The 23,180-nt window shown below is 40.8% G+C and overlaps 1 protein-coding gene across 1 annotated transcript in view; it reads left to right on the forward strand.

Moving 5' to 3' along the window:
* Positions 1 to 23,180, forward strand: part of LOC120029668 (protocadherin-15-like) — a 224,724-nt gene that overhangs the window by 91,031 nt on the left and 110,513 nt on the right. Inside the window, exons 6-9 of the mRNA XM_038974947.1 lie at positions 212 to 331; positions 624 to 734; positions 13,830 to 14,000; positions 22,671 to 22,779. Of these exons, the coding sequence (XP_038830875.1) occupies positions 212 to 331; positions 624 to 734; positions 13,830 to 14,000; positions 22,671 to 22,779 (511 nt within the window). The remainder of the gene's footprint in view (positions 1 to 211; positions 332 to 623; positions 735 to 13,829; positions 14,001 to 22,670; positions 22,780 to 23,180) is intronic.

A 23,180-nucleotide genomic window follows, 5' to 3' on the forward strand; every position in this document is an offset into this window, starting at 1 on the left:
TCCCTGGCAATTCCCAGCCCTAATGTTGGTTTAGCCCTTACTGTATGTTTTACTCAGAATGGCTGGATCGTTAGTGTTTTGATGAAGGTTGTTGTCGACCGAATGCTTAACACAGGAAAACTGACACTTACATCTGATTCAAGTGTGTGGAGACTTCTTTTTATAGTTTGGATCGTTAGTATTGTCATAACGATGTAATAATGTCTCACAGTTGACCCCAGTTGGCACCACCATCTTCTCCGGCTTCACTGGGAATAATGGAGCCCTGGACATTGATGACGGCCCAAACGGACAGATCGAATACATCATCCAGTACAACCCAAATGACCCGGTATGTTACATCTCAATACTTACTGACTGACCCATCCAATCTGATTCTCTTTAAACCCACGACTGATGGCAATCACACTGCACAGCCTAAAAAGATTGCTAGAGATATTCGATTATTACCGTATTACTCATATCACTAGGTAGGGGTCACAAGGCCATAAATGTCCTGTTGAGGCAATCTCTACACCCGAGATCTCTGCACTCGTACTGGCAGACAATGAATGAGGCAAGGGGGAGCTTTTCTGAGTGGAGTGCACTCTTAACCCAGGGTACTGTATCTCTTTGTGTCGCAGATGTCCAACAGGACGTTTGACATCCCGCTCACCCTTTCTGGCTCGATGGTCCTGAGGGAGAGGCTCAACTACGAGGAGATCACCCGCTACCTGGTCATCATCCAGGCTAATGTAAGTCTGTCTGTCTGCATGGCTATCTAGTCATCAAAGTCTGTGGTCGTGTCTGGAATGGCACCCTATTCCCTGTATAGTACACTACTTTTGGCCAGGGCCTGTCTGTCTAGGGTAAGCGATGGACAAACCAAACACTGGAGCATACTGTACATGGGTACAGGACTGTACAATGTGTTTTTTGAATAGGGCAGGCTGTAGCACTAAGAAAAACTTGAAGTGAAACTTTATACCACTTCGTAAATGCAAAATCATATTTTGTGTGTGTTAAATGATTGTTGGATGTTCTTTTGAAAAGAGGGACATACTATAGATGTACAAGGCAAGAATGGTAAAGAGAGTACAGAATAATCCATTCAGTTATGCCTCAGTCAAGGTATTACTCTGGAATGGAACATTCACCAAAGGTGTCATTCATTACCAGAATTGTACCGAAATGTTTTTCAATGTCTTTTGATACTGGAACATGTGAATGAACAGATACTTGAACCGATGTGGCATATATTTTCAATGCAAGTGCTTATCCAGACTGAAATGAATGCAATGCAGAATGTTTTTGAAAACTTTAATCTTTTGGAAAATACAGAAAGGATGTTGCACTTAAGATAGAATCGCGTTGTTCCACCAATTAGGTGCCTTTTAGGCGAGTGGCCAGGCCTAGGCATTTTTTAGATACTCCTACCCGAGGTAGAACAAAACACAAGCATGTTTTTTTCTCCTCTCTAATGTATCCCATTTATGAAATGGATGGTTGTGTAAAAAATATTTTACTGCAAAAGTGGTTAAATTGATAGATATTGTGACCCTAAACTCGAAAAGTGCAGCATAATGTCTGGCTGGAGGGTGAATGAGTTGCATAACCTCATGTAACCTAATATTGCAAGCACTGACATTGCTAAAATGTGGAATGCAAGTAGTCAGTTGTCTACACTACATACACAAACAAACAGCATAAGGATATCGTAATCTTGGAAATATAGACCTGTAAACACTGAGATAGTTTTGGCGGAAATGTCAATTATGAATATTTCTGATGAATGTAAGCTTTACTTTTTGGTATCTGGTTAATAGACAACTTTACAAGTCAAATGGTCTCTCACTCAGCGCTATATGATCCTGCCTGACAAAAATACATACACACTAAGGAAAGAGGGCTCCTGAAGGGTGGAAACCTTCTATGTGGAAACCACAGGAGGTTGGTGGCACATTCATTGGGAAGGATGGGCTCATGGTAATGGCCGGAACGGGGGAAATGGAATGGCATCAAGCACATGGAAACCATGTGTTTGATGCCATTCCATTTGCCCTGTTCCGGCCATTATTATTAGCCGGTCTCCCCTCAGCAGCCTCCACTGGTGGAAACATAATGACTCAAAGAACCAAATGATGAGAGACTGTGTCGGTGTAAATACATTTGATTATGAATCCAATATGGACAACATAATTACATTCAAACACCTTTGCCTGCATATAAATTGCCCTGGTTTATTTTGTATTGTGTTATTCTGTCTTGAACACTAGAGCTGCTGGGCCTCTGACTAAAACATTCTAACAGTGTAATTAACACATTTCATTTATTCTATCGCAAAATAATTGTTTGGTTGTGTTTATGAAGGAATTGGGTAACATTAGAATAATTTAAAAATATATTTGAAATAACACAATAGCATTTTCATTAGTTTGTTACTGTACGAACATTTTTGTTTAATAAACACACAAATTCAAGTGTTCAATTTTATTTGTGGAGTGCTTTTGTTACAACTATGAAACAGAAAGCATATGTGTTGGAAGACGGTAACAGCTTCTTTAAAATAAAAATAAATAAAAATAAAATACCCCAACCACCAAGACGCACGGTCAAATGATGGAAACATCAGTAGGTTAAACATTTTATAATGGCCTTGGTAAATAGTGAATCTCAGCACAAAAACAAGTATGGCATTATAATGAATATAAGTAATAAGTGTCAATATGACAGCAGTCAAAAATGGTCAATTACAGTTATCTGGTGCTTTTGTGCGTCAGTTGGATTTCATTTAGCTGTTATCCCTTGTCCCAACAGTTGCCCCAATTTTCGTAACTTTCACTGGTTTGACACACTTTGACATACCTTTGTTTGGTTGTAGTGCGTAATAGTCTCCGGTTCTCTCTTTATTGTGCCCCGTTGTCTTATCATTCTTCAGCACCGTTGTGGAGTACAATGGCTGTGCAGGTGCCCACAAGACTCATCACCACATTCTGACTCTCACCTGCTGCCCGGATGTTTTCCCAGATATTGAAAGCCGTTCCGCATGTACAATTACACACGCTCTCACTCTGTAGCCTACTCCAACTAGGCCTGAGTAGACTGATAAGACTGCTTGGATTCAGTGGACTGATGTAGGGTGCACTGTTTTGAGATGATAATTAGAATAGATCAATACAATAGAATGGTCCGCCCTGTTCTTCATTCACAATTGATGATTTACATAATTATGTATCGTTCGCTTCCCCTCTCGCATCAACTCATTCTCCCCATCATACTTTACTTTTATTTCATCTGTTGTTATATGTGTGAAATCGGTAAAGTTTAGGTTCAGTTTCGAAGGTAATTATCAGAGTGATTATCAACTATCGGCAGAAGGAGCGGAGCAGGCCCTACTCTCGGGAGAAGTCAGGGGCAACATGGGAAAACCAGCAAAAAATGACATGCACTCCTAAAACTGGTTATAACTCCAGTTCTGTTTGTAAATAAATAAATCATGAGTGGTCAAAAATAACTGCTTTAGCGGTTCTAGTGTTAAAAGGGTTTCATACAGCTCTTGGTATAACTATGAGTGGCACTGCCATGCCTCTGTTTTGAATAGCTGAAGCCAACTAGCTTTTAAATGTTGTGTTGATGTTTTTCACGACACAAGCACACAGTAGTGTAACCAAGTTACAGGAAAGCAACCTGTTCTACAACAGTCAGCCACTCTAGTAGCGTATATGCACGGCTTTAACCGTATCCCTATTTAGCCCAATGAAACGAAGTGTGCGAGGTTGATTCAAAGAGTCTGAGGTGACCAGGACATGAGTGTGTCCTAACAGGGTGAGAACATAAAGTAGCCAGTATTGGTTTTAGTTCTGGGGCCTGACCAGGTTACACAGCTAACTGGTCATTCTGGGAATGCTGCAGAGACAAGGGCAGTAAGTATCCTTCCTGTTTGACTGTCAGGTTATACAGTTTCCATGTATACAACAGTTGGGTCGAGGCACTCAGCACATGCGAGAACCATTTACTAACTGGAATGTTATCTCAGCCTAATTGATGCAGGGGATACTCCAGTAGTGGAATGGTTAGTTGTCTGGTTGTGAAGGAGAGTGTGAGATTGATGTCACAAACAGACCTGAATGTGGCATATTCCTTTATATTCCTTTGGAAGTCAGGTAGAGAGATTTATTTGGCCAATATTTACTATGGCTAGTTGGCTGTGATTACGCTCTTGAACGGCTAGATATTCTTTACCATTCGGCCATCAGATCTGCTCCTTATAGGACAGATCACTATCACTATGCTCCTCTGTAAACTGGTCATCTCTGTGTACCCGTTGCAAGACCCACTGGTTGATGCTTATTTATAAAACTCTCTTAGGCCTCACTCCCCCCTATCTGAGCTACCTACTGCAGCCCTCATCCTCCACATACAACACCCGTTCTGCCAGTAAGATTCTGTGAAAGGTCCCCAAAGCACACACATCCCTGGATTGCTCCTCTTTTCAGTTGGCTGCAGCTAGCAACGGGAACGAGCTGAAAAAAAACACTCAAACTGGACCGTTTTGTCTCCATCTCTTCATTCAAAGACTCAATCATGGACACTCTTTCTGACAGTTGTGGCTGCTTCGTGTGATGCATTGTTGTCTCTACCTTCTTGCCCGTTGTGCTGTTGTCTACAGTATGCCCAATAATGTTTGTACCATGTTTTGTGCTGCTACCATGTTGTGTTGCTACCATGTTGTTGTCATGTTGTGTTGCTACTAGGGCTACAAAGGGTTGAAAACCTTCCGGATAATTTCTGGACATTTTCCAGAAATTTTCCATGTGACGTTAAGCCTGGGAATTTGGGGAATTTTGCTTAAATTCATAAAAAAGTTAGCTTATAACAGTGAACCTTTTTTTGGATACGCATAAGGGAAATCTATGTCTTGTGGCATATTTTGGTTAAACTATCCATAATTCAATGGAATTGAAACCCTCTGCATGCACAGTGCATTCTTCCATCACATGTGCAGTGCATTCTTCCATCACATGTACAGCTGATTCTCAAGATCTTGCACACTAATGAGATGCTATTGAGCCCACACTACTACACTGTCTGAGCCAAGGAATACATGCTTTCTGGTAAGTTTTGATTACCATACTGGGTGGGGTGAATATATTGTATATGACATACATGATTTTTTGTTAACTAGTAAATAGTAGCCTACATCAAAGTGTGTTTTAAATCATTGCTAACTTGTGAACAATTTCTGCTAGTTAGTTTTTGCTGCCATGTGGGTTTTAGCTTGCTTGAGCCTGCTAAATGAGTAGTGTTAATTCACCTATTTCCATACATGTTTCATTTTGAAACATTTATCTTACAAAGGAGTTGTTTAATCTAACTGCTTAACTATTTATCTGTACATGGAATTGTATTTGTTGTTTTTTCTAATCTTTACAGGAAAATGCCACGGGCACTATCTGATGTGTGGAGACATTTCACTGCAGCTAAAGTAGAAGGAAAAGCTGTGTACATTTGCAAATACTGTGCCAAATCATATGTGAAGAATGCAACAAAGATGCAGAATCATCTGGCCAAGTGCATAAAGTTCTCTCAGCACTCACAACAAGCAACCTCTGACAAAAGTCTCTCTACTTCTATTCGAGGTGAAAATGATGACTCTAACACCTTATCCATAGCAACAGCTCATGGTCCTCTTGGAATCAGAAGTTTTTTTGACTCAGTGGAGGAACGTAGTCAGATAAATGCTGATGAATGTCTTGCTCGAGCTGTGTATGCAACTGGTTCAACTCTGATGCTCACAGGCAATGTATATTGGAAGAGATTTCTGAATGTCCTTCACCCAGCATACACCCCTCCAACCAGACATGCTTCATCTACTAATTGCTGGATGCAGAGTTCAAGTGAAGGTCAAGCAAATTATAGAGAAAGCAGACTGTATTGCAATCATCTCTGATGGGTGGTTGAATGTTCACGGGCAAGGAATAATTAACTACATCATCGCCACCCCTCAACCAGTATTCTACAAGAGCACAGACACAAGGGACAACAGACACACCGGCCTCTACATTGCAGATGAGCTGAAGGCACTCATCAATGACCTTCGACCACAGAAGGTATTTGCACTGGTGACAGACAATGCTGCGAACATGAATGTCGCTTGGTCTAAAGTGCAGGAGTCCTACCCTCACATCACACCCATTGGCTGTGCTGCTCATGCATTGAATCTGTTTCTCAAGGACATCACGGCACTGAAAACAATTGATACACTCTACAAGAGAGCCAAGGAAATGGTTAGGTATGTGAAGGGTCATCAAGTTATAGCGTATAACAAGAGCACCACATTGAAGATGCCCAGCAACACCCGTTGGGGTGGTGTTGTCATCATGTTTGACAGTCTCCTGGAGGGGAAGGAGTCTCCAAGAAATGGCCATATCACTTGATGGGGCTGCTGATATGGACAGCCCCATCAAGAGGATCCTCTTGGATGATATGTTTTGGGAGAAAGTGGTAAGCAGCCTGAAACTCCTGAAACCTATAGCAGTAGCCATTGCAAAGATTGAGGGAGACAATTGCCATCCTGTCTGATGTTCAGACTCTGCTTGCAGATGTAAGAGAAGAAATCAGTACTGCCCTGCCCACTTCACTGTTGCTCCAAGCAGAGGAAACTGCAGTTCTGACATGCATCAAAAAGCGTGAAGACTTCTGCCTGAAGCCCATACACACCGCAGCGTACATGTTGGACCCCAAGTATGCTGGCAAGAGCATCCTGTCTGGTGCAGAGATCAGCAAGGCCTATGGTGTCATCACTACCGTGTCTCGCCACCTTGGCCTGGATCTTGGCAGTCTGGCGAAGTACACTTCCAAGCAAGGGCTTTGGGATGGAGATGCAATATGGCAGTCGTGCCAACATACTGGAAGGGACTTTGTGGATCTGAGGCTCTTTCCTCTGTTGCCTCCGTCATCCTCCAAATCCCACCAACATCAGCCTCCTCAGAGTGCAACTGGTCCTTGTTTGGGAACACACACACCAAAGCACGCAACAAGCTGACCAATACAAGGGTTGAACAATTGGTGGCTATCCGGGCAAATTTGAGGCTTTTTGAGCCTGACAACAAGTCATCCTCAACAAGGTTGGATAGTGACAGTGAAGATGAGGCCTCAGAGTCTGATGTTCAAGAGGTGGACATTGAGGAGGTCCAGAGAGAAGACATGGAAGCCTGAGAGGAAGACAACCAAAGCCTTAGTTTCTAGACTATCATTTTACAGATATATGTTGAAAACGTTTTTGGGAGATGTGATGGATCATTGGGGATCATTCAATATTCCCTTTCTTTTGTTGTTCAGTGAAATCATCCCATGTGAAGAGTCAACTCATTTAATTAAAGTTCAATTCGTAACAATTTTATTTTTTCTATTGGAAGGACTTAATCATTTGCAATTATGTCTACTTATGATAAGGTAAAAGGTTTATGTTTCTGTCTCCATATGATATGGTAAATATATCCAATGCAAAAAACATCTACATCTACCATCTACATCTACAATGGTATTAATATTAATTTGCATATATTTCCGTTAATTCCCATATATTCCCGTTAATTCCCACAGAAAGTTTCCACCTCTGAATATTCCCCAAAATGTGCAACCTTAGTTGCTACCATGCTGTGTTTTCATGTGTTGTTGCCATGTTATGTTGTCGTCTTAGGTCTCTCTTTATGTAGTGTTGTGGTGTCTCTCTTGTTGTGATGCGTGTTTTGTCCTATATTTTATTTTTTATTTTTAATCCCAGCCCCCGTCCCCACAGGAGTCCTTTTGCCTTCTGGTAGGCCGTCATTGTAAATAAGAATTTGTTCTTAACTGACTTACCTAGTTAAATAAAGGTTAAATAAAAATGAAGAGTGACAGAACCTTTTGAGCGTGATATCAGGTTACCTAGAGGTTACTTAGAGTGTAGGTCATAGACTGTGACTGTGAAGCGTTGGTTATGAGGGACGTAGCACAGCTCCACACACATATACATTTGAAGATTATCCCTGGGCTTTGATGGAAAGTTAAGGGGTTGCAGAGGTGGTGGAACTGATCAAGCAGAGATCACTATCTCACAGTCAATCCCCAGCCACCATACACAATCATATACAGCATCTTTATTTAAGTTTGTCCATCCTAAAGACCTCTTGTTTGCCATAGATGGCATTATGCCCTTATATGTTGGGATTACTGAACAGTTTCCCACGCCAATGCATTAGTCACCACAGCATGAGAGCTCATTCTTCACATGCGAGTCCAGTTCAGGTGTCACATGGGCTGGCCAGCCCTGGGTGGTAGCAAAAGAGGTGCATATGAGGGCAATGCACATCAGCACTTTCCAGATGGCATTTTGGCTGTTGAATGGCCTCCTGACATGTGGCAGTCCAGTTGCATGGTGTCTCTGTCTTTATTAACTGCCAGAGGGGGGACTGCTGGTGGAGTGGGCCTATCGAGGATAGTTCTGGGAGATTCAGGAGGGCATTGACATTGGAGAGGTGTGTTGGTTCAATGTGGTGAACAGCTGCCTTATGTGGTTGCATCCCAATGTCACGAAGTCAACATGTACGGCAACTCCAGGGCAGACTGGGAGATTCAAGATGGCATTGACATTGGATAGGCGCAATTCCTATGATGTCAAGGCCCACTAAGTTGATGGCATTTATTTTCAATGAGTTTCACATTGTGTTGATTCATTGTAGTGAACACCTGCCTAATGCGCTTGTCATCATCTGTGGTTGCATCCATAATATCACCAAGTCAACATATACGGCAACTCCAAGCAGACGGCCAGGAGGGTGGACAAACCTTTTGGGAAAAATAAATATGCCAGCTCAACCCAAAGAGCATAGGAGTGCACCCGAACATCCCAATGCGCATCATAAATGCAGTGAGCCAGCGGAAGGTCATGTTCGATTCAGTCAGACGTATTGGACTAGCAATGAATCAAAGCTTACTTCTAAATGATAAGATTACTTAAAGTGATTTAAGAGCCCATTCCTGGAAGCACACGTTGACCCACAGTTGGTATACAGCAAGTTGTAGAGCTCGAGAGAGAGGATGCCCAGGGTTCTCTTTTCTTTCGTTGGAGCCTCCGAGTTGCCTCATTGATCCCCAGAGGCTTGTGACTTGGAATACTTGGTGTTGCCATGCCAAGAAGACTGCTTCCTTTTTTATATCCAGACAAAGCTATTTGAGTGTAATTATGGCAGGCCTATTGGATTCCCAACCAGGGTTGAATTACACTAAAATAGTACAGTAAGTAAGTACAGTACACAAATCTAAAAGATCTAAAACATGTACAGGTGATTAAAACACCATTTAATGGTATTGTGGCAGCCATATTGGATTCTGGACGCCATAATGGATTTGGCCCCCTAACGTAATTGCAAGAGGCTGAACATCCAATCCACAGAGGTACCTTTCGATTGACAATAAATTACAGTTTTCGCGGTCTCAGCCCAGAGCCGATTAGATTACAATAGCCACAACAAAAAAGCATTCATCATAAATATTCATAGTTGATATTTCTGCCTATTCTATCTCAGTGTTTACAGGTCTATATTTTCAAGATGCATTAAGATATCCTAATGCTGTTTGTTTTTATATGTAGTGAAGACAACTCACTACTTCATTTGAGCAATATCAGAGCTTGAAATTTTGTGTTACATGAGTTTTTGTGGCCACTCCCCCCTCCAGCCAGACATTATTCTGCACTGTTTGAATTTAGGGGGTGTCACAATATCGATAAATTTAACCACTTTTGCAGTAAAATATTTTTACACAATCATCCATTTCATGAATGGGAGATATTAGAGATGTGAAAAAACATGATTGTGGTTTTGTTTTACCTCGGGTAGGGGTATCTCAAAAACGAAAACCCTTTTTGAGGATTGGCCACTAGCAATACAATAATTTTATTTTTATGATTATATTTATTTCCTCTAATTTTAACATTCAGTCATAAAGAGCACATGTTCAATTTAATAGAAAACATGTTTTCCCATCTCAGGGGGTTATTAAGTAAAAACAAAATGACTATAGTAAATGCCTATTATGTGCCAAATAAAGTAACAGGGTTGACCGTAACAGGTTGGACGTTTTCAGCGTAAATAAGCCATAAATCCCCTTGTGACAATCCCCTTGTGTATTTCTAAAACATTTCTAGCCTGTCTAGCTACAGTATGGGTAACATTGTTGACGTGTTATGCCGACCCGCTCAGTTTTCCACCACAAAACACCAGAAAAAGCCTAAAAGGAGTAGAAACAGATCACCTATGATTTGACTATTAGATGTTCAATATTTCTTTCAAAAAGTATTATTTAAAAAAGGTTTCACCATATTAAAATGGAATTCAGCTCAGGTACCAGGGTTGACCTTAAAATGAATCTCTAATCACATTAAATAAATAATAATCTTCAGAAAGGACTTTGTAAAAGTAACAAAATAACTATCTTGGTCTTTACAATGATGGTGACAACTTGGAGAAATGTTGTGGTAAGGGGTTCCAATCTTCTTAGAAGTCACAGAGGATGCACAGAGGAACATGTCAAAATATTGAGCTTTATTGCTATGAAAAATCTCATTTATAGAATTTTCCATGTGGTCTATATTAAAGGGCACTTCATCTGATATAGCAGGCTTTTAAAATGCACAATTTGTACTTAAAATATCAAAGGGATGCAACAGGCACTCAGAAAGGTAGACAGACAAAAATATACTTTAAATCATTGGTTGGCAACATCCAAAACTGGCCCGCGAGTGATTTATTTTGGCCCCCTTAAGATTTTTGTAAAAAGATATATATAATAATAGTAATTGTTAAATCACCAGGAATTCAGCGAAAAATGTGTTTCATTTAGGAAATCTGATCTCAAGTATTCCCACAAATAAAATAATAGATATGTGTATCAATGTGAAATTATTGTTATTTTCAAATACAATCTCTTTTTGGGCTTAGTTGTGGTCAATTTGCAGCGTACAAATTATTATAATTATGATCCGCCCCTCCAACCATCTGCTCCGACAAAAATCATCCCGTGGCTGAATCTAGTTGCCTACCCTGCTTTAAATTCTCAGTTAATAATATCCACCCCTGTCATCTATATGCAAATGAAACCATCATCTATAGCACGGCTCCCACACTAGATGTGGCATTTCTCAAATTGCAGAAAGCATTTAATGTTGTCCAACATAACCTCTTTCAGCTCAAATTGGTCATAAATTCACAGAAAACCAAACTAATGGTATTCTCAAGAACAAGAAAGCAATCCTCTACTCTGCCTCAGAGAGTCCCTTTGCAAAACATGCCAATAGAGGTGGCGTCATCATACAAATACTTGGGATTTCACATCGATGAAACACTGTCTTTTTAAGCTCCACGTTCAACAGCTCACTAAAAAGCCTAAACTTAAAGCTGCCATTTTTCTTTAGAAACAAGTCTTGTTTTTCATTTCAAGCTAGAAAAGACCTTGTTGCAGCAACTCTTTTTGCCGTTGTTGGACTGTGGTGATATTCTGTACACGAATGCCCTGGGGTCTTACCCTGCACACACTAGATATACTTTACCACACTGCTTTAAGATTTGTAACCAACCCAAAAGCTCTTACACATCACTGTACCTTATATCAGTTAGCAGGATGGCCATCCTTAACTTTAAGGCGACAGGCTCATTGGTACAGTAGGCCTACATGTTTGTCTATAAGTCAATTTTAGGGCAGCTGCCAATATATTTAAGCACTTTACTCACCCTACAGAGTCATGGACATTACCGTCTGAGATCACAGAACTGTTCCGAACACAAGAACAGAGTTTGGTAAGAGGGCTTTTAGGATTGCTGCCCCCATCTAGGAGCACTTCGCAAAAGGACTTAAAACAAGATCATTTTTTCTCATTGATGATTTTACATCCCAGATAGGAGGGCTGTTGACCATAAAAGATCAGGTTTAAAAGCGTGCAATCTAAGTTCTCTGATGTACTTTGCACTGTTTTAACTTCCATTCATAGTTGTTTTATGTTGTGTTGTGTCGAGTAGTGCTATTCTTTTAGATCAGTCAATTATAGAATATAAAATATGCATAAAATGCATCCTCCAATTGCAATGTCTGCCTATGCCTACAGATATTGTCTCCATACATTTTTGAATTTGTAATACCCTCAAACACCAAGTTAGGTATAGGCTACCTAATTTGAAAATAGGCCATCACTGTCAATCGTGAATGATAATGGGAATTTCATGGGAATATTTAGATTGTCTTGAATGACAAACTATTAGCCTTTCTTGTATTTTGTTTCAATCAAACCATATACTCTGCCTAGTGGCACACACAGTTTTGGCACATGAGGGAAAAAATGTGACCTTTCAACTTCAGCTAACCATCTTAAAATCTCATTAGCAATGAGGTGTTTTTGGTGTGACAGTAACGTTATAGGCCTACTATGCAATTATATTTGGTTCTGTTATGTTAAATGCTAATTCATCATTATGTGATCTTGTGAGACATTTGATTCAGGTTTGATCTAACTTTACTAAACAAACACCATTGTGAGAAGTGATAATCTTCTATTTGTAATAATAAGTGATCAGTATGGATGAGATGTCATTTCAAGCGATTGAAGCGCCCTTCGTGGTGCTGAAAGGACAGCGCCAGGATCGCAGAATGATGTTAAAGATGTTGAACCAACTTGTGGTGCTGAAGGATAGCCTAATAGGCCTAAGACTGTGGTATAGCCATTTGTAGACTATAGCCTAATATAAATACAAATACATATAGATTGCTAGGAAAGGTTTATTTGCAAGTAGGCATTTCATTGTATTGTGTAGCTTACGTATCCTAAATATACTTTGATTTGATTAGCTTGACACATGGCTACAATATACCCTATTACAGAATAAAAGGTGAACTATCAATTCATATAATTTATTTGCATAGATTAAACATGCCATCAAATCAATTGACCAAGTAGTGAACATAAATAATTACTGCATAGAATTGTAGGAAATTAATTTTAAAACAGCCATAAAATCAAGCTTTTGATGTGGTGTATTTATGCATCTCAATAAACTATAATCTAATGCAGTATTACTTCCAACTTCCTCCAATTCACATTTCCAATTGCTCACCCCGACATACCAAGCTAAAACAGGCCCTGTGTCTCAACAAATAGCCAGTGTAGGCTGAATATCCCAAGCAGGACTACAGCAACTTCCAGAGAGGGGCAGGCTCCTGGGCTTTGCGGTGGCCACTCTGGTTTGGGTGTCCTCGGCGGAACAATGTTGCCATAACTAAGTGGGCACATATCGTTCTGGGTTCCACTTCGCAAGAGAGGGTCCGTGGAGTTGTATGAACATCAAGGCAGACACACAGTGAATTTTGATTTTTATTCAACGTTCTGATTGGCCAAAGTGGTCAAGCCTCCGAATGGCCTCTTCAGTGCATGCACACCTATAGTTCTTCATCATTCTCACCACTGCCAGGAAGAAGACAGGGAAGACATCTTCATTTACCTACCTCTAGGCTGCTGTACATATTTATTTGGTTTGTCAACCTATTGTTTTTCATGGAATTTTAGTGGTAAATAAATATCATTTATTTCAAATGTATCCAAATACATTTTCCAGAAATAGTTTTACCAGCTCCGTGCATTCTCAAATTGAAAAAAGTGAGCCGCTCCTCTGCGTTCCAGCGGCACTACACTCCTGGTTGTGGTTCATGTGAAACTAAATATATGCAGCTTTCTGGACCAGGGCTTGGAAAATGGATTTCAATCTCAATGTGGTTAAATAAAGGATAAATACAATTTTGTAAATAATAATCTCCCCCTGTAGGACCGCGCCCCGTACCCCAACGAACGACGCACCGCCACCACCACCCTGACCGTAGACGTGTTGGATGGGGATGACCTGGGGCCTATGTTCCTGCCATGTTCCCTGGTCGACAACACGCGTGACTGCAGCCCCCTCACCTACCGGGCCCACATCCTGGAGCTCACTGACCCAGTAAGTCTTACTGCAGACCAGCCCCAGCTCTAGAACCCCTGCTGAGTAGAAACATTTGACATGTCCCTCTATTCAAACAGGGTTGCTTGAGAGTCAGCTCACTCCTCTCAGCGCTGGGGAGAGAGGTAGCTGAGAGACAGCTTGGCTTCTCTGGGCCTCTGTTTGCATGTCAGCCTCAGGAGCCATTTATGTCAGCAGCATGGGTGCGCTCATATTAATATTAAACACGAGGCTCAGTGTGATTTCCTCTGTTTTTAAGCTAATTTCCAAGATTATGGCTTTGAATACGCAGGGCTATTCGATTTATGATAGCGATAGATTTATGCTAGATTTATGGGCAGTGATATATTTCATGTGTTGTTCATGGATAATCATCATGTTGATGCAAGAGCAAATGATGAGAATGACTATGAACATTAGCGTCCACTGGTGTGCTATTGTTTTTGTATTTTTCGTGATCCCATCTTTTTTATTGTTATTGGTAAGACAGGTACACATGGACAAAGAAACAAGTGACAGGACCGAACAAGACAAACATTTCTCCTTTGACCCCCATCCAACAGAACTTCCCCAACCCAGCGTTAGATTAGTCTTTCGCAATAGCAGTAGTGGTTTGCTATTGTGAATGCATTGTAGCGTTCTATACAGATGACAGACACTTCTTATGATTGGAGGAATCATGTTGACTTGTCAGGGGTACTGTGTATGGAAGTATTTTCGACTAGATTAGATTTAAACTCCAAACAGCGTGACACGTGTTTTCTCATGTAGAATGATTATCAACATATCTCCTTGTCAGTTCCATTGATTTGTGTTCACTGATCTAGGTAGGCAGTCTCTCTTGATCAAAGTCTACCATAAGTAAATGGCTGAGTCATGGAAGCATGGAAATGCTATAATTACAAGACAGATAATTCACAGGTAATTAGTTTTACACTTTGGGCTCTCTTACCTTGAGTAGAATCAGTGATTCCTTTAAAGTATTACTAATCCAAATGTAAAATGGATACTCACAGAAACAAGGACAATTGCTTTTTCCAGGCAACCCCATTAAATTGCCTTAAATGAATCTAGAAAAGTCTAGTTTTTATCACTCATGACTTGAAAACACCCGGCGATTGAATCCCAGACTGCACAAAAACAAAGACCTTGAGTAGTACTGCAATACAGGCCAATGCTATTGTTGGTCCATTCCATTGATACTATCAAGCAACATTTTTGCAGAAAAGTTAAAAAATGACATTTTTTCTAAACATTAGGCAACATCCTAAGAAAGATAGAGTTACAGGTCAAACTATGACCTTGAGACGGCAGTACACCAAGAGCCTCACCAAAATGAATGAATGAATGAAATTTAATTTTTGTGTCAAATCGTCAATTGGCAACCCATCCCTTATGGGATTAATTGACACATAAACAAACATTACAATAACTCACTATGGTAATTAAATAATAATTATTCTTCCAGTGTTGTCTGCATTGTGCATCGCATACATACATACATACATACATACATACATACATACATACATACATACATACATACATACATACATACATACATACATACACACTATATATATATATATATATATATATATATATATATATATATATATATATATATATATACACATACACACCATATATATATACATACATACATACATACATACATACATACATACATACATACATACATACATACATACATACATACATACATACATACATACACACTGTATATACATACATACATACATACATACATACATACATACTGTATATACATACATACATACATACATACATACATACATACATACATACATACATACATACATACATACACACTATATATATATATATATATATATATATATATATATATATACATACACACCATATATATACATACATACATACATACATACATACATACATACATACATACACAGATAAATAAATACATACATACATACATACATACATACATACATACATACACACACACACACACACACACACACACACACACACACACACACACACACACACACACACACACACACACACACACACACACACACACACACACACACACACACAGATAAATACATACACACACACACACAGATAAATACATACATACATACACAGATAAATACATACACACACATACACAGATAAATACATACAGGAAAAATAAATACAGGAAAAAAGGGAAAAAAGAGAAGATTCATATGGGAGACAAGAATATACACACCATTAACCACATAGAAGCTAAATATTTTTACAGTTTACGAAAACAGAATTTGCTTACGTTGAGATCCTTCAACACTCTGCAGCCAAATGACAGAACCAGGTAACAGGAGCCTTAAGTTTACGCCACTGTTTTGAGTGGCTGGGGGCTGGACTTTACGCCAGCTAGAACGCACTCAAGGACATGTTTTACGAGTGCTGTGAGAGGTGACATTATGTGAGGGGCCCTGATTCTGATTATGTATGCAGTGGCAATGCCAACATAACCTCTTATCAGGTCTTCAAAACACCCCCACCTCATCCTCATCCTTCCAAGGATGCCATCCCCATCAATCCCATCACTCAGGAGGCTAGTTCAGATTCACACGTGTAATGATGAAGTCCTGTTATATTCCTCTTGTCTCTCTCAGACGTCCTCTCAATTGTGTCAGGGAGCTCAACTGCTATCTCCTAAATGTGCCTCTCATATCTCCTCCGTCGGTGCTTGACGAAACATTTAAATAAGGCTTCAACTTATTTATTTCTTCTCAGTACCACTCAAGTAAAACTAAGCTTGTGATTGGAGAGGAGGAGGAGGGAGAGATAGCGAAACAGCTGATAGGCCAGATTGTAAAAACTCCTTTAGCTGTTTGTCACAAAGTTACGCTTCTGCTTCACACAAGCATCTCACTTAGTTTGAAAGACAGTATCTCAGCCAAGGATCCAGGACACACTGAGACATTCTGGGGAGCAGGAGCCATGGGCCGGCCCTCTTGTCCCAGGGAGAGTGCTCAAAAATAGAGGATAGGAGAGTGTAGGAGTGAAGGCTGGTGGGAGGAGCTATATAGGAGGACGGGCTCATTGTAATGGAATGAATGGAACGGAGTCAAATGTGGTTTCCATATGTTTGATGTATTTGACACCGTTCCTTTTATTCCATTCCAGCCATTACAATGACCCGTCCTGCTATGACTCCTCCCACCAGCCTCCACTGGTAGTGGAGGTACTTTCCCCAAGACAAGCTGATCACTCCGCCTTTTTATATCCCTCCATAGCAGAGAGCTAGCCTCTCCGGAGCAGTAATAACATCCCTAGTAAGGCTGAAGTGGCTCTCCAATGCTGTGTCCTCTGTGAATTCTACCATTTTGCTCCCCCATCCATACACAGCAGCACTCTGGACATCCTCTGTAGCTAGTGTTGGTAGAATCTAACATACCATCAGAGCCGAGATATCAGATTAGAAATAGCACTGAGGGAACAGTGGGTAAGCTACTGCTGGTGTCTGACAATTACAACAGGAGGCTTTGAAAGTGTTGTACCCCAGTGTTGAGTGGAGCGTAATTGTTTTGTTTGTGACTGGTGTGTATAAAATGGAAAGGAAAGTCGGTATTAATTCACTGGCTCATTTATTCCAAGGCTGAAATGTAAAGCTGGAATAAGATGTAGCTAATAATAAAGACGTGAACAGACAAGTCATTCACATCTATAATGTAAGTCATTTGTTTTGCTAAACTGTGCTTCACCATGGGTAATTAGCCGTTTTTGAACACAGGTGCTGAAATGCAAATCTGTCAAAATATGCCAGATACAGTCTTTTGATGGAGGTTATTTGTCAGTGTTCACCATGTATCATAAAGGAGTCTGGAAGCTGTTTAATTGGAAGGTTGGGTTCATCCGAGTAGAGTAGAGCAGTCTTTTGGCGTGTCCTCCTGTGGTTGAGTGGGAGTAGAGTAGTGAGCACAGGGCTGCTATTCGTTCGTTACGCCATCACAGATCACACCCCCCCAGAGAATCCATCCTCGGTTAATTACACGAACAAAATCATCCCGTGCTTAAACCGATCCCTCCAAAAGCCAATCTTCCTCTAGTTCAGCCTTTAAATCGGCCAGCTAACGTTCAGTCAATCGTTGATTATGGACCACGGAGCGGAGGACTCTGTCCGGTCTGCCGAGGAGTCGTCGTTACGTTGTCGTTCAGATCAAAGTAAACACATTCATTTGACATCATGCCTAGTTGTGTATCTCAGTCACATGAAATATAAATTTTTATTACGAAGGGTTCTATATAACGGGTTATTTAGCTTGTAACCATAGCATAACCCTTTTTGGTGCTATATGGAACCTTTTTTCGAAGGTTCTATAAAGAACCATGCTCATCAGGTTCTAAATGGAACTTGCATGGTGCTATAAAGAACCCTTTCCTAAGGTTCTATATAGGAGCTATATTGAACCATTTTTTATGGTTCTTTATGGAACCTTTATGGAGAATGGTTCTATAAAGAACCATTCTCAATCTCAAATGTTCTTTGTAGAACCATATATATATTTCTATTTGGGTTTATTAGCCATATTGTTAAAATTATTTAGATAATTATTTAGATACATTTAATTAGGTTGTGCTAGCTCTGGAATGGCTAGGGATCCCTGAGAGAATTGAGAACTACTGACATAATCAAGCTTTCTCAATACAAGACACTGTCACTGGCCATAGTAATATAGAATATACTGCTTAACACAACAGATTAGATAAACTGGAATGACACTCTCACTCACGGTTGTATAAAAAGAGCTGTGAACAAACCCCACCCCAAAATATTCTAATGAGCCACCACCCCCTACATTTTAATTATCACTAAAATAGGAAATATTTTTGACCTGTAAAGAACCATTGAAGGGCTCAAGGGTTCTTTGGGTCAGTATAGTTCCACAAATAACCACCACTCTTCCCAAAGAACCATTGAGGGACTCTCATTTCTTAGTGTATAGTCAGTCGGACACAAATATCATTTTCTGCCTGCTGCAGTCCCATTTAAAGAAAAGGACAGACCTAGAGTAGACATTCTACTTTTTTAATACAGGCTTCTAAATTAAGTATCACACATCATCAAAATTATACTCCCTTGCCTTGAATCAACTCAATTCCAACCAAAATTCAACTTGATTGAAGAATAAACACAAAAACTTCATTTGTCACATGCGACCAATACAACATGTAGACCTTACCATGAAATGCTTACTTACAAGCCTTTAATCAACAGTGCAGTTCAAGAAAGTTAAGAAAATATTTACCAAATAAACAAAAGTAAAAAATTATGAAAAGTAACACAATAAAATAACAATAACGAGGCTATGTACAGGGTGTACCGACCGAGTCAATGTGCGGGGTTACAGGTTGGTCGAGGTAATTTGTACATGTAGGTAGGGGTGAGGTGACTATGAAAAACAGCGTAGCAGCAATGTTGTAATTATATAGTAGATTATAATAGTGGGCACTATGAATACAGTGTGGTTTGACATGATAACCAATGAAAAAGCCAGGGAGGAGTTATTGTGACAGGGAAGGAATCAAACTGTTGGTCGTGGTTTCCTAGGGGACCCTATAATCTTTGGCTACGTTAAATGTTTTCTCTCTTAGCTTCTTGATGTAGCTAACTTATTCATGCTTCACCTATTCCTCTTTGATTTAGAAGAAACTGTTGCACAAACAAAATGCTGATTTGGGCCTACACCATCACTGGTATCAAGCTGTATTAGCTAGCTACGTTTGCTCTGACTCAGTGCATTTATTATCTAGCTAGCCAGCTAACTAGCGATTAGCATTAGCGGTTTTGCTAAGAAAAGACTAACTGTTTGCAGAGAGTAAGATACACAAACGAATAGTGTAATTATAGAACACTTGTGGATTTACACTGAGTATACAAAACATTAGGAACACCTGCTCTTTCCATGACATAGACTGACCAGGTAAATCCAGATGAAAGCTATGAACCCTTATTGATGTCACTTGTTAAATCCACTTCAATCAGTGTAGATGAAGGGGAGGAGACAGGTTAAAGAAGGATTTTTAAGCCTTGAGACAATTGAGACATGGGATTGTCTATGTGTACCATTCAGAGGGTGAATGGTCAAGACAAAATATTGAAGTACCTTTTGAATGGGGTATGGTAGTAGGTGCCAGGCGCATCGGTTTGAGTGTGTCAAGAACTGCAATGCTTCTGGGTTTTTCACACTCAACAGTTCTCCATGTGTATCAAGAACGGTTCAACACCCAAAGGACATCCAGCCAACTTGACACAGCTGTGGGAAGCATTGGAGTCTACATGGGCCGGATTCCCTGTGGAACACTTTCGACACCTTATAATGTCCATACCCCGATGAATTGAGGCTGTTCTGAGGGCAAAGGGGGGTGCAACTCAATATTAGGATGGTCTTTCTTATGTTTTGTACACTCAGTGTATATTAAGAAGCTTATCATCAGCATCATGTTGTATGTGCTGCATTGACCATGCAGATTGACTGCAGGTGGTCTCATGGTCAAGCAACAACAACTGTGCTCCTTGAGTGACAGGGGCCAGGGCTTGGTCTGTGTGGAAAGCGGCATGAAGAGAGAGAGAGAGGGAGAGGAGAGAGATGACTCAAGTAGCATGAGCTACACATGGCAGAACAGCGTATCAAATTTAACAAACCAGACATTGAAATACAGTTATAGAAGGTAAAGTAAACACCCAAACCAGTCCTTGCATTAATAGCGGTACAGTAAAATACAGTATACTGCCCAGCCCTGTGCTGAAGTACTGAAATTCCCACAGGAGAACGTTGTTTCTTAACGTTCTCTGAACTATTTGACAACATTCCCAAGGTTTGAACTTTTAGGAAACGTTCTGTTAAATTAATTAAATACCCAACAAAAGTATTTTTGGTCAAGTTCCTTAAATGTTCTAAGAATGTTTCAAAGCCAAGCAACTAGCCTGCACCATTCTCAGACAGTTTTGGGACGGTTGTATGCAAAATAACCAAAGTACAACCACGCTCTCACCAAGCTCTAAGAAACATATGGTTCTCGGAACGTTATTTGCCAGCTGGGGTAGTTCCTTATCATACTGCTAGTGACTAAGGGCTGACTTAGGGAGTATCATCATAGCTTGTCTGTCCACCGAGGAGAGGGCCCCACAGTCATTAGATTTACTGCAGTCATACTGGAGCCATTGTAATTGCAGGTGCTGAGATTACAATGGGCCCCACAGAGATAAATCATTGCCAAAGGTCCATGCTCAGACTGTTACCAGCGGTCCATGATGAGCCGGGCTGGAGATGTACAGAGCAGAGAGGAGACCATGTTCACCGCTACTTAATGACTACACATAGGGCTGTGTGAAGCATGATGATCAAGGACAATGGGTAACAGTGATAGGAGGAAAAGGCTTTAGTTCCTTTTGGAGATGCAGAGCTTGACTTTTAAATCCAATGCTTTATTCCAGGTGACTATATTACGTTTGCTGGTATGAATGTCTTGCCTCCTTGTTATATCGATACTCTACCAGAGACCTGTCTGTCTGTAATTACTTTTCATACAAACAGCGTCTACTCCTCCAGCTCGTCACAGATTTGTCGGCAATGTTTGTCACAAATTGCAGTTTCCTGCCAACCAGCCTCCAGAGCATATGGTCCTACCTGTGTATGTGTTTACAGCAGCTGCTCGAGACTTCTTCCCGGCACACAGGGATCACAATTACGCAATGGGGTCTCTGTACGGCTAATGCTGACACACAGGCGCGCACACACACAGGCACACACACATTATCCCGGAGCCTTATTGCAGAGGCATCCAGGCAGCTAACATCTTCACTTTTAGCAGTTTCACTTGGTTTCTCTGAGTAGAGTTGAATTATAAATGAGCTGCTTATTTACTGGGACTGAGACTAGGCCGGCGTGGTGCTTGTGCTTCTGCACATCTATGCCTAGAGCTGACAGGGAGTAGACAATTCACTCCTCCCCCTAGGCTGGGGAAACTTGGAGTGAAGGACCAGTTACTCTCTCCATATCGTTATTTCTCTCTTCCTGTTCTCTCTCTCTCTCTCTCTGGAGTCTCTCTCTCGCAAACACCCTCTCTCTCTCTTGCAAACTCTCAATCTCTCTCCCTCTCCTCAGCCGTCTCTCTCTCTCTCTCTCTCTCGGTCTCTCCCAACTCTCTCTCTTGTGGTTTCAACCTCTTAAATGACTAAAATAAATGTTGCTTCAGGAGGAAACAAATGTCTGCAGTTTATTGCTTCTTGTGACGGGTGCTGTGATAAAGAGGTCCACATTATATATAATAATTTCCTTCCTCACATCATCCAGTTTATGAGTTTTCACTGTTTTATGAATAGACCTTTTACTGCAAAACAAGTCAGCACAATCTACATAATTTCTGCTTTGACCATGATGTTTAAAGGTACAACTGAAACACTGTAATTATGTTGCTGTCGCTGCTGTGAAACCCAAAGGTAACTAATTGATGAAGATTGCACATCATGCATTAATTCTCCAACTTTTCTTTTCACCAGTCTTTTATCCCATTACATACGGAAGCCCCCACATCCCACACTGTGTAAATGGCTCATTTCTGAGTATTGACTGACAGATAGAACTAACCATTACTCTTTCCTTTCAGAGCAAAGTGAACCCTGTCAACGTGACGCCCATCATTCAGGCCGTGGACCAGGACAGGAACATCCAGCCTCCCTCTGAGAGGCCAGGAATCCTCTACTCCATCCTCATTGGTAGGTACCTGTCAACACTGCTGTCATCTATATTCCGTCACCACTGTACCGCTCCCATGCCTGGTCATGCAGAGGGGATAGCTATCTCCAGTGTAAGGAGTGGTGGTTGTGGGGGCTCGGCAGTGCAGCTGTAACCGAAAGGCTGGTGATGGTGGCAGGGAGGGAGAGAGTATGCAATGGAGGGACGAGAAGGAGGCGGGTGAGGATGGGATGCGTTTCTGGCGAAGGGGAGCAGGGGGCCACCTGTGGAGAGCTGAGATGAGAACTGACAGTGCAGGGCTGTAGGGAACTATGCTGCTGTGCAATGCTCCCATCTCGCTCCTCGGCTCTCTGGGAGGCCAGTAAGGAGATGCCTGATATTTTTCTATTTTCTGACATACATTGACAATATGAAATTATAT

The sequence above is a fragment of the Salvelinus namaycush genome, chromosome 35 (genome assembly GCF_016432855.1).
Source record: "Salvelinus namaycush isolate Seneca chromosome 35, SaNama_1.0, whole genome shotgun sequence".
Taxonomy (NCBI): Eukaryota; Metazoa; Chordata; class Actinopteri; order Salmoniformes; family Salmonidae; genus Salvelinus; species Salvelinus namaycush.